The sequence below is a fragment of the Rhamphochromis longiceps genome, linkage group LG6 (genome assembly GCF_057381845.1).
Source record: "Rhamphochromis longiceps isolate RC_006_pf linkage group LG6, R_longiceps_female_GT1.1, whole genome shotgun sequence".
NCBI classification, from domain to species: Eukaryota; Metazoa; Chordata; class Actinopteri; order Cichliformes; family Cichlidae; genus Rhamphochromis; species Rhamphochromis longiceps.
The window spans coordinates 13,218,852-13,232,024 of NC_140562.1; the positions used below are offsets into that span (position 1 = coordinate 13,218,852).

At 40.8% G+C, this 13,173-nt stretch overlaps 1 protein-coding gene and 1 long non-coding RNA gene across 2 annotated transcripts; one reads left to right on the plus strand and one right to left on the minus strand.

The window, feature by feature from the left end:
* Window positions 1–700: 700 nt before the first annotated feature.
* Window positions 701–4,585, plus strand: LOC146667603 (uncharacterized). Its single transcript, XR_014912084.1, has 5 exons — window positions 701–936; window positions 2,267–2,529; window positions 2,623–2,794; window positions 3,178–3,298; window positions 3,603–4,585. It is a non-coding gene; the product is annotated as an uncharacterized LOC146667603 (long non-coding RNA).
* A 7,109-nt stretch (window positions 4,586–11,694) lies between these two features.
* Window positions 11,695–13,173, minus strand: LOC146667604 (uncharacterized). Its single transcript, XM_085408788.1, has 2 exons — window positions 11,781–13,173; window positions 11,695–11,703 (listed from the first exon to the last, which is right to left on the minus strand). The coding sequence occupies exons 1-2, from the start codon at window positions 13,056–13,058 to the stop codon at window positions 11,695–11,697; spliced, it is 1,287 nt and encodes a 428-aa protein (XP_085264914.1). The 5' UTR covers window positions 13,059–13,173.

Below are 13,173 nucleotides of genomic sequence, written 5' to 3' on the forward strand. Positions count from 1 at the left end.
CTTCCCCCCATTTTTTTTTAATCAGGCTGTCTGCCGTACAAAGTGAGAAAATCCCGTGGAGGCGTGGGGCACCTTCCCATGTCCCCATGCACACATCTTACCTCCACCCACTCAAACAACGCCCCGGGCGGAACAAAGCTTTGGTGGACCAGGCTCGGTGTGCAGCCCATGTCCACCAAGGCGTGGCGTATACCCCCTTGACACCTTACCGAAATGTGGTACGTCTCTCCCAGACCGGGGGTGGGTGCTGGAGCCCCAGCCACGTCTTCTGGGCCCCTGGCCTGAAGCAGCGGTGCGAAGGGGTTTGTGGGACTCCAATGTCAGTACTCTTTACCCGTTGCCTACTGGTGGTGGTCAGAGGGCCTGGTAGCGCCAGTTTCTGGCAGCCTCGCCTCTGTCAGTGCGCCCCAGGGTGGCTGTGGCTACAATGTAGCTGCCATCACCAGTGTGTGAATGTGTGTGTGAATGGGTGGATGACTGGATATGTAAAGCGCTTTGGGGTCCTTAGGGACTAGTAAAGCGCTATATAAATACAGACCATTTACCATTTATGGGGCCCCTGCCTCTTTTCTGAGCTGCCGGTGCCTGTAACTGGTCTTCCATGGGCTGGACGCTCCACCGTACAGCCTCTGGTCCGACGGCCAGGTGATCCTCCGCCAACATCATGGCTGCGGTGAGGTTGGCAGGCCAATAGTACACAGCAAAAATGCCAGTGTTGATTTTTCAGTGTTAGTAGATTTCAACAGAGTTCCGAGTTAGTTCAACACTTAATCGAGTTAAAATAACACATCGGGAGTTGATTCCTGAAAAGTGTAAGTGTAGATTTTAGTCGTTACTGCATTTTAACACTGTGGGTGTTAAATTAGACCACACCTTCATTTCCTGTGGAGCTTCGCAATCCAGAATCTTCGGTCGCCATTTTTTCTTGCTGATGCGGTAAGTTTTATTCGGTTAAATATTAAGTTTTAGATTGATGTTAGAACAAGTAACATGATAACTAGTAAAAGAAATAGTATTTATATCAAAATACATCATCTTTAAGTGTCATATTTGAATTTTAACTGTTTTTGTTAAGCTGGGCTACTGCTAGCTAGAACTCTGCAAAGTACCAGTTTCTTTCCTAATATTCATTTAGCATAATCTGGCTATTGGCAGACTGTAATGAATATTACATGTTAATATATTTCACAGTTTTTATTAAATGCCTTTTATTTATTTTCGAATTAAACTGCCAAAGCCTTAGGGTCAGTGGTCTCAAACTCGCGGCCCAGAGGCCACTCGTGGCCCAAAGGCCACTTGCGGCCCACGTCAGGTGAGGTGAAGAAGTATAATGCAATTTGGCCCTTAAAGTGACTTTTTTTTGTCATTAGCCAAAAATGATTTAATATAAAGGCAATGAGGGCAGAGTGTTACCGGCCCTCATGGGTAGTGTAGTCCGTGCTGCGGGGAGAACGTGTGGAACTGCCCCTCCCGTTGTGTGTTTGAGCGCGAGAGAGGGAGAAAGTAAGAGCTGTTACCGATGAGAAATGGAAGAAGAGAGCATGTAAATATAATAATAACCACTGCTGCCAAAATGAGTGCCTGGTTGTAAGAAAGCTGTTAAGATTCGACTGTACACTGTGTTCGCTGACAGTAAAGCTACAAGCCCGACAACCCAGCGTATTGGCCAGAGGTGTCATTACCACGGTTCAGAGCCGCGGACCTGGCCGAGGTAACAAGAGAGTACAAACATGTGGAGGGATTGGCTTTGTTAGTTCAGTGAGAGTCAAAAACTAATGTGTACATTTATTTCTGCATTTTTATTTTGTTAAATATGAATAAAATTACAGCAGAAGTGCTGCAAAGTGTCTGACCAGAAAGAGAGGACCATTGTGTTAATTTGGTAGTTCAATTAAAGGCATCGGTTAGTTAAGAGGGAGAGGGGGGGGATGCGTTCATATTTGCAGTTTTGTCTTGTTATACAATATTTTAAATTTAAAAACGAACAAACCAAACGCTACATTGTCAGGAATATTTGTGGGGAGGGTTTTTATCGCTTAAAATATATAAAAAATAATAAAATAGAAATATGGTTCCTACTAACCCCTGTGATAGTTGAGAGAATACTGTATTGCAGTCATGTTACACAGCTTGTACTACTTAAAAAATGGATCAAGGATGTTTTTCTTAACAAAATTAATTTTAACTCAGTCTAAAGGGACTAGACATGCTAGATATTTTGCAAAGAAATGGTGTTATATGCTGGACCTTATTTTACTCTTGGCAGGTGGTGATATGCTGGTTCCCGAGAAGAGATGAACTAATCAAAGTCAGCTTTTCAAGACAGCCCCAAGACTCTTCGCAACTTGTGTTCAAATGTGAGGCCGTTGTCAGGTGATAAATGCAAGGAAGAGGCACTCAACTGACATGAAACATGTCAAAGACAACATGAAGGTGACATTTCAACATAGGCAAAAAGTGGTTCAAGAACCTGTCATAGCTTCTACTGTCCTGGACCTTTTCCCAAGATTTCTGGATACACCTGGCTTGGTAAGGCATAAAATAATTTAATGACTGCTTTGTGGTTCCTTTGTTTGTTTTCTTGTTAATGTGTTGTTTCTGTTGTTACACTTTGTGTTTAAGATTGACCAAGACTTCACAATGCTGTTTTTTGGGGAGGAAGTGTCTGGTAAGTTCCTTGCAAAGTGGCCAACATTCTTCAAGCCAAGGATCATCAAAGATTGCAAAAATCTGTCCCAGAGTACAGAATTGGATGAGCTGCTCATTTCTGCACAGCGTTACTCTAACGAGGCTGGTAAGTGTAAGTTGGAAATGGTAGATTTTGCATGCCTTTACAGCATTTGCTTAATTCCCACAACACAATATATCACTCATTTCTGTATGGTATGAAAACAAGCTTACAAACATGTTAAACCTGAAATGACATTTAATGTAGTTTGAACACAAAAAAGTTACATAATCTTACTATTGTTATGACTCGATATCTACTTCACTTGGTGGCCAGAAGATTTCAAGTCTCTAGAAATGAATTTTTATACCAAGGCGCTGGAAAACTGCCTTATTAGAAAAATTATCAGGTGTCTAAAATGTCATCATGGTATTACATAACGTGGAAAAATGACTGCTGTGGTCCTTTAAATGACAGTAATTGTGATGATCTTAATTTCTATTCTGTAGTTTGGGACTGCGAGGCGGCTGCCCTCTTTTGCTGCTTCACTTCACTCCATCATCTAAGGGAAGGACGTCTTCAAAGATTAGCACATCAGATGCTGCTCACCACCTAATGAAATTCATCAAGGTATGCTTTTTAGAATTGTATATTTCTCTTTTGATGAGAACAGATGCAAATTATCAACGGCTGATATTTTAAGATGGCAAGGTGATCCAACCTGCAGCAGATGTATCTATCCCAGACAAGCTTGGTGTTGCAGGACTGACATGTCATTGTTTCTATTAAAACTAAATGTACACATTGAAACAAAAATAATTGTGCGCGCGGAGTGAAACATTTTAATATTGTCATAATTTCAAACAGCAATGCCTCAACATCAGATTATCAATTTTGTTTAATGTGAATCACTTGGTTTCTTTCTCTCCCTCAGGTGGGAGGTAGCACAGAGGCTTTTCTTAAGGCTGGCCCCACTCAGCCATTCGTCCTGTGGGTTGGAGAAAGAAAGAACATCATCCAAAGTTTCTACCCAAAGTTTCTACATTGTCCTAGATCAAAAGGTCATTCCCTGTGTGACACAGATGGGAGATGCAGGTTTTGACAAGGCAAAACCTTTCAAGGCACATTTTTTAATTTGCCGTGTCCTTTGATAAGGCATTGGACAACTTCTACACATTCATCCAGACCATCAAGTGTATGGCATTGATGTTGGCAGCGTGAAGGACAGTCCTCGGGTCAATGAAACAAGAGGAAGTCTTCACTGTACGGTTTAAAGATATCCACTATTCAGCACTTTGACTGGAAATGTTCATCTGTTACATTTGCAAGATACACCACACAAGTTGCTCAGTGTTATTTAGACATTTGAAGTTCCAGCATGGTTTGTACCCAGGAAAGTTTTTACGTTTGACCTGTGGAGAGCCTGGATGTTCATTTATCTTTCACACGTACTCTGGTTACAAGCGGCACTTATTCCGAGCACATGGAGACTGCGTTCACTCTGAGGTCATCAACAATTTTGAGCCTGTACCTAACGATGGAACCTCTGTTTCACAGCCTGTAAATGTGGCTCATCCCATGACAATAACTACACCGGTTCCAGTTGAAAAAAGGCAAATACTGAACATGTGCAGCTCTGTTATTGCTCAAGTACAATCATCAGGAGTTCCTGAAAGTACTGTACAGTGTTTAGTTGGTTCATTGGAGGAACTGGTTAATGACATCCATGCACATGCAAAACAATCTGTTGTCGACTGTTTGTCAACTGATACATCAAGAGAAACCTTAGAAAAAGTTGAGGATTGCTTTGATCAGCTTGAAAATCCATTTTCATGTCTTAACACAGAATCTAAAAGGATAAGATATTTTGAGCAAAAATGGAAAATAGTTGAACCCATAGAGCATGTTCTTGGTGTGCGTTTTAATGTCCGCAAAGATAGAACAACAGGGACATACAGGCAAGTTCCTGTCAATGATAAATTCATGTACGTTCCTATCATGGGATCCCTTTCATCTATGTTTCGAAACAGTGAACTTTGTAGCAGTTTCCAGAAAAAAAAACTAAACATGGAGGGATTGTACAGAGATTTAAATGACGGCTCCTACTTCAAAAATCACAGTTTATTCTCACAACAAGAACATGCTCTCCAGATCCAGCTCTACTATGACGATTTTGAAACTGCTAATCCTTTAGGCTCAAAAAAGGGGGTGCACAAACTTGGTTGTATTTATTTTGTTTTGAGAAATTTGCCACCAGAGTTAAATTCTGTGGTGATGAACATTCATCTTGTAGCCCTTTTTCATTCAGAAGACTTAAAAAAATATGGGTTTGATCCTATCCTAAAGCCACTTGTTGATGATCTAAAGATTTTAGAGACTGAAGGAATGCAAGTGCCCTTTTCAGCCACACCTGTGAGAGGTTCGCTTTTTCAGATTACAGGTGACAACTTGGCTTTACATAGCATTTTTGGTTTTGTTGAATCATTTAGTGCAAACTATTGTTGTAGATTTTGTTTAACTGATAAGACAGAGTTGCAGTCAGTTTTTAGTGAAGATCATGTAGGCTTAACACTGCGTTCCAAAGAACTTCATTACAAACACTGTGGTGCCATTCAACAAAATCCTGCTTTGGCCTCAACATTTGGTGTAAAAAGAAATTGTTTACTCAATTCACTTCGGCTGTTCCATATTTCAGACAACTATGCTGTAGACATAATGCATGATCTACTAGAGGGAGTGGTGCAGTATGAGTTAAAGCTTGTGTTTCAGTACTTGATTAAGACCTCTTTGATATCCTTGAATTCATTGTCACAGAGAATTATAAGCTTTAACTACGGATATGCACAGAGAAGGAACAGGCCAGGTGGGCTAAAACTGGATGACAACAGCAAAGATCTTGGGCTTAATGCTGTGCAGTCATGGTGTCTTTTGCGGAATAGCCCATTGATTTTTGGAGATATCGTTTGCAGAAATGATGGACATTGGAACTTGCTACTTTTGTTAGTTCAAATTGTGAACATTGTTTTTTCACCCATTATAACTCATGGCATGACTTGCTATTTGAAACATCTGATTGCCGATCATCACAAGGCTTTCAGATCTCTCTTTCCAGAACGGAATTTGATTCCAAAGCACCACCTAATGATCCATTACCCACGCTGCATTAGAAAAATTGGGCCACTCATACATATGTGGTGCATGAGATTTGAAGCAAAGCACAAGTTCTTCAAAAGATCTGTAAAGAACTTTAAAAATATCACAAAAACACTAGTAAAAAAACATCAGAATCAATTAGCCTTTCATTTTGAAAATTTTTATTTTAAAAGATTACAGTTCGGCCCCATTAATGAAGTCTTGGCCAGCAGCTTAAAAGGCAGTGAAGCACTGAATAAAATGTTTGATGTTTCTTCTATTGTTTCTACAACTTCCTGGGTCAAAAGTTATGGTACAGAATATCAAGTTGGGATGTATGTTTGTTCTGGTGTTGAAAATGAGATGCCTTTGTTCAGTAAGATTGTCAGTATAATTGTTAGCGATTTCAATACTTATCTTCTAACTTGTAAGGTCTCAACAGTATATTTCAATGATCACTTAAATGCATTTGTTATTGAGGATGGATTAGATGTCTTTGCACTGATCTCTGTAGATGATCTGGTGTACTATAGACCTTATGATAGGCAATTTTCAAATGGCACTGATGACAAAATGTACATTGTCCCATACTGTAATTTTGTATGACTTGTTTACTTGTGGTGTATCTGAATACAAAGTATTTTGGAACGTTAATGTCTTGTATTTCTTTGTAATGGGTGGATGTTGGGGGTTAATTGTAGCAGTAGAGATATCAGAGATTAATGGGAGTTTATTGTAATCTGGTGGTATTAATGATTTGACTGACACTAGTGTTAGTGTTAGAAAATTAACACTATTCAGAGTTGAATTTTTTAACACCAGGGCTAGTGTAAAGTACCACCAACACTATTCGGTGTTAATTTTTAACACTTAACACCAGTGTAGAATATTTTTGACACTGGTCAGTGTTACTCAGTGTTAATTTTTAACTCTGTGCAGTGTTAAAATAACACTAGCTCGTTGTTAAAAATATAACACTTTGAAAAGTGTTAATTTAACACTCAAAAGAGTGGACACATATAGACACTTTTCTAGTGTTAAATTTAACACTCACAGTGTCAATTTAACACTGGCGATTTTGCTGTGTATCAGGGCAGGAGATGTTCACGTGCGTCCAAACTGCAAATGAATCGCGCACGAGCAAAGCCGCCGCTCCCGCACTGACTGTAACGCAGTCAATTCTTCTTTTACTGTTATGCTGTTTTGTGGATCACAAGGTTTAAAACTACTTGTAAACACACACACAGTAACTCCACCCTAACCTGCAGCTGCAGCGCAAATAACAACGAAAATTGTTTGTAAACGTGTCCTGGAGTTTACAGGTGCAGACAGTGCAACAGCTTCCAGGTCATTTAGGCTACGTTCACACTGCAGGTCTTAATGCTCAATTCCGATTTTTTGATCAAATCCGATTTTTTTGTCTCCTCGTTCACACTACAAATAAAATGCGACAGCAAACGCGCTCTAGTGTGAACGCTCAAAGCGGCCCGCATGCGCAAAAGAAGATGTCACACACAACGCGCTCTGTTTAGACCAAGAACAAACAGTATTGTTTGACTGATGGCCGTTAATATAAAGACTTCGGACTTTACGTTTCCCAATTTTTGCTTTAAGTTATTTTGTTATTTACATAATAATGTAAATAACCTAATAATGATCCTTATTGCTGTTTAAGAGAGGAGCGGTGCTTCAAAGGATAGCTGCAGATTTCTGTCAGAATCTGCAGATTATACAGTACAAATAAAATGTTTACGTTGTCTTCCCAACAGTTTCACTGACATCTACACTGGATGGCTAGGAAGCGTTCGCGATGTCTTCTCGGGCGCTGATAATTGGCTTCAGTCTTGTGTCGGTGACGTAAAAGGCGGATTTAATGCGACTTGACCGTTCAAACAGCAGTCGCTTTCTAAAACATCGGATATGTATCGGATTCAGTACCACATACGAAAGTGACCCAGATCGGATTTGAAAATATCGGATTTGCGCCGTTCACACTGTCATAGCATGATCGGATATGGGTCGCATAGGGTCAAAAAAATCGGATTTGAGGCGCTTTCGCCTGCAGTGTGAACGTAGCCTTATTCTGCCAATATGGCAAGAAGGTCATAACTGCTTCAAGCACTGTCTATATCAGGGGTAGGCAACGCCAGGCCTCGAGGGCCGGTGTCCTGCAGGTTTTAGATCTCACCCTGGGTCAACACACCTGAATCAAATGATTAGTTCATTACCAGCCCCCTGGAGAACTTCAAGACATGTTGAGGAGGTAATTTAGCCATTTGAATCAGCTGTGTTGGTTCAAGGATACATCTAAAACCTGCAGGACACCAGGGCCCGTATCCCTAAAGAATCTTTGTGCAAAAAGTGGCTCCTAGCGGCCAAATTCTAAGAAAATTCTCAGAGTCATGACGTTTTCTTAGAATTTCCCCTAAAAGTGACACGACAATCCCAGTTAATATAAAAGCTATTCCTCAAGATTCCTAGCGCTTAAAAGGGCTCCTAAGGCGAGATCTGCTAAGAGCAGGGAAGAGGACTTTTAGTGGCTTAGGAGTTCCCCTAAGCAGCTGCACAAAATGGCCAACAGAAGAGGCAGGAGAGATGTCCTGCAAACACTGGATGACTGGGAATTATTGAGACGCTACAGATTGGATCGTGCAGGAATCATGTTTGTGGTGGATCTCCTTAGAGATGCAATTACTTCACCAACTCGACGCCACAACGCTATTACACCGGAGACGAAAGTAATCACAACCCTGAGTTATTTGGCAACTGGGAAAATGCAACAATGCAGCAGTGATGACTTGGGTCTGTCCCAATCCTCTGTCAGCAGAGTCATCACCCAAACACTGACAGCTTTGTCACAACCTAATATTGTGACACAATTTGTTTCATTCCCGCTGGATGCCCGCACTTTACACACACATAAAAGGGCATTTATGGACATTGCAGGATTCCCTGGCGTTGTGGGTGTAATTGATGGAACACATGTGAGAAAAATTGCGCCATCAGAGGACGAGGCTGTCTTTGTTAACAGGAGGAATTTCCACAGCATCAATGTGCAAATAGTCTTCAATGCGGCCTGTAAGATTTTGGACATTGTGGCTAAACGGCCAGGCTCCACACATGATGCGAGAATGCTCTCCGAGAGTGGCATCAGACAGCTTTTTGAGCGACGCTATGTGCCAGCTAATTGCCACTTGTTAGGGGACAGTGGCTACCCATGCAAACCATGGCTCCTTACACCTTACCTCCAGCCATGCCAAGGGCCCCAACTAAACTATAACAGGTAAGCCAAACAATACAAAAATCATGGAAATGAAATGCAAGCAATATGTTAGAGCATCCAAGTAGTGCAATATTTCCATCAAATAATTAAAGGTCTCTGTATTCTATTGTAGGGCCCACAAGACAACAAGAGCGGTGGTGGAGCATGGCATAGGCCAGCTTAAGAGGCGCTTTCATGTTCTCCACGGAGAGGTGCGGCTGAGGCCTGAAAAAGTCAGCAAAGTCATCATAGCCTGTGCAATATTACACAATATTTGCAAGGTTAGACAGATTGCAGAACCTCTGGAGGATGGCGATGAGGATGAGGACAACGATGAGGATGGTGGTGAAGAAGATATTTACATTCCACAGGGGAACCTAGCCCAGAGTGGACTGCCTTACAGGGCAAACTTCACAAATTTACATTTCAGGCAAGCTGTAGCCCCATGTCTTTTGAGAACTTGTGATGGTATTAAGAACTACCACAGTTTTACTGCACATCACCTGCAATTGTTAAATGCAAGACAAAGAACACAATCTGTAAATGGTTTATTTTTTAGGTGTTCAATTTTAAGGTGGTAGTACTCCTCCTGAAGGGAAAGGACTTCTTTTTGTTTTTCAAACACATCAATTGTGAGTTGCAATCTGCTCTCCTGCAGGGGTGCTGACGGAGCAGGTGCTGCAGATGGGAATGGTCTTTGATCCGCTGGGCTATCCTGATATTGTGTCCCAGGCGCGCCTCTTGCCTTGGCTAGTGACAGTTGGGCCAAATTTTCCTCGTAACATACCTTTATGTTCGTTCACCAACTGGGCCAGCAACAAACCTTGCTCCTCAGTCCAGTTCGGCTTGCGAGTCCTTTTTTTTTCTTCTCCATTTTCTGTGTTTGTAGGATATTTGTTAACAAGCCTTTATAAATAGACCAGCCAGCAATCACAGACATTGATAAAAACTGAGCCGTGTTACCCTCGTTAAGACCACACTGGACTTGTAACGTTGTGATTTCCACTTCATTAAGGACAGCCCCTTGAGATAGGCCATCTTGTTTTCAATGGGGTCCATATGGGAGTGAAAGTACAAAATATGCCAGCTAGGATATTAATATGAGCAAATAAGACACGAATCATTATTTGAACAGGTGTAATGAGTTTAAGTTTTCACATATTTTAGATTCTAATGTTAGGCTATAACCCCTACAGCTTACTATTCATTTTCCAGATATTTTCTTGAATGTGAAATATTATTTACAATTACAGTCAGCATAAGATTAGAGTGTATAATTATGTTTATTGATTTGAGGGTACATCCTCTGCTCATTATCACCAAAAGCTCATTTCCATCAAACTTGTAGGATCAACCAATCACACAGAATTGTAACTCAAAACCTCAGCTTTATTGCTGGAGAAATTAAAACATGAACTGAACAAGGGTAGTGAACACGAAAATATTGACCACAGTATAAAACACACATCCGATGGTACGATGCGGCACTGAGCAAGGGCAAACACAGGGCTAATATACACAGGGAAGTAATCAGGGAATGGAAAACAGGAGGGAGACACAGCTGGGAGAGATTGGGGCTAACGAGTCAGGGGATCGAAGCTGGACACACTGACATAAAACACAATCCTTCAAAATAAAACAGGAAACAATACACACTAAACTAAGACACGGACTGGACAGAGAGAGACAGACTAGACACTGAACTAAACCAGCAAAAAACATGAGAACACAAAACCTAAGAACTAATCCCTAAACAAGAATAACTAAAACATAGATTAATAATCATCATCATCATCATCATAACCAACAAAAGCACCACAAGAGAATAAGAAAACAATCCATAATGCAAAAACACACCAAAACATAACAACTCAAAATACTGGCTCAAACTGACCCAGAACCGTGACAGGTAAGGAGATGTCATTTCAGGACTTAAACCAGACTCTAAGAAATTGCTGTGTCTAATTTTGCGATGCTGCGAGTAACAAACTGGGTTCCGTCTGGAGGTTGAAGAGGAACTCTCCCTCGCCAGGCCGACAGCCGTCTGTGCCACAGTTTATCTCATCTCAGTTTATCTCATCTCAGTTTATCTCATGCAGCGCAGGGCTAAATTTAAAATTATTAGATATTTAAGACAATGTATATATTCTTCTATGACAAAAAATACAAGTGTTCATTTAAGCAAATAAACAGAGCCGTAAGAGATGTTTTTCAGAAATTGTTGTCTTTATTTTGATTTGCAACTAACAAATTTTTTAAAAATTTGTAGTTTTTGTCGTGCTCTCTATTATGTGAACCCCTCACCTAATTTGTTGTGTTTTTTTAACAAATTAAACCCCAACAATCAAATGATCCCCTGTGAGCAAGCACTAGGCACAGTGGAAAGGAAAAACTCCCTTTAAACAGGAAGAAACCTTTGACAGAACCAGGCTCAGGAAGGGGCAGCCATCTGTCGCGACTGGTTGGGGGGTGAGAGGCAAAAGAAAAGAAAAATGAGAGCACAAGTTAGCTAAATGTTGCGCACGTTGTCTAACATGAACAACGTATGGTTTTCTGGACTGTGGATGAAAAGCAGTCCATCATTACTAGTCTTTAAAAGGGAACTAATCCATCACCAAGGTGGCAATATGGCTCAAGGAGGCTATAGACAGAGTTAAATAGGCAATCACTGTTAAGCATTGAAAAGCCCCAGTAAGCTGCAGGTATAATAAGGCCTACTGCGGCAACACCTAAACCTATTTTAAGTAGGCGTTTGGCACCATGACGCCATGAACCACTAGTCGGAGCCACGTCAGGAGATGGTTCTGAGACAGGACAATCAAGCTCTTCAGGTTGAAGACCAAGATTCTCCTGTGTCGGCACCACATCAGGAGGTGGTTCCAAGGCAGGAAAAAAAAGCTCCTCGGGTTCAGGAGCAAGATTCTCCAGCTGCAGAGGTTCACCAGTGATGTTGTGAACAGCAGCTAATATTTCTTCTTCCTCCTCCCGTCTCAGCTCATCCTGAAGATTATTAATTATTTCTCTTTTCATTTTAAGATGTTCATAAAGTTCATCTATGAGATCTTCGTTATGAACAATCTTGAAATTTTGCTCTTTGACTTTTTCTTTCAGCCAAAATATTTGCAGTGTCAGACTTTCTGTTGTCTTTTCTTGATACTCAAGATTTTGTAAACGTTTCTTGAGATTTGTGTTTGCTGTTTTTAATTTGTTTATCTCAGCAGCAATGCTGCTGTTCTCCTTAAGGAGATATTCTTCCTTTTCCTGAAAGTCACAGTGCATCATTTGAACGGTTTTAACCTGTTCCTGCAATTTAGCCTCCAGAGATTCCACCTGTGACTGTTTGTCATCCAGAGCCTGTCTCATCCGACGCTGAAGAGTACAGATTTCTTTTTTCAGCTCAACTATCTGTTCAGTCTTGTGATCTATTTCTCTATTCTGTTTTTCTATTATCTCTTCTTTTTTTGATATTTTATGGTGAGCTTCTCCCACTTGGTGCTCAAGTCTCACTAACGCTTCCTTGAGATGTGCGTTCTCTTTCTTCTGTTCATTTCTCTCCCTTTCAATCTGAGACAACTCAGCAACAATGTTGCTGTTCTGCTCAAGCAGAGATGCTTCCTTTTCCTGAAATTCATGGAGCATCATCCGAAAGGTTCTAACCTCTGCTTGCAAATTTTTATTCTCTGCAACAATTAGAGCTTGGATGTTATCTGACTGTTGAGTCACTTCTTCAAGCTCAACCATGCTTTCCCTAAAGTGGACATTCCTGTCATGAACATCTGTACTCATTTGTTCACGCTCATTTTTAAAGCGATAGTAATTCTTTTTGTAATATTTCTTTTCGCGCTTTAGGGTGCTTAACTCCAACTGGAGTTCTTGTATTTTCATTTGAAGGTCCCTAGGCTCCGATATTTCTCTCTCCACTAACCCACATAGTTCGATTGATTCCGCTGGAATCGCTCTGTCAGACTGTGAATTATTGACTATTTCTCGTGACATTTCTTTAAAAGCTTAATGCAACGTGTCGAAAGAAAAATACGTGTGCTTAATTATTTAACTTTAAAATAGTCCCTTTCTGAAAGGTTTCTGGTTTGCTAAACACAACTCGCTGTTT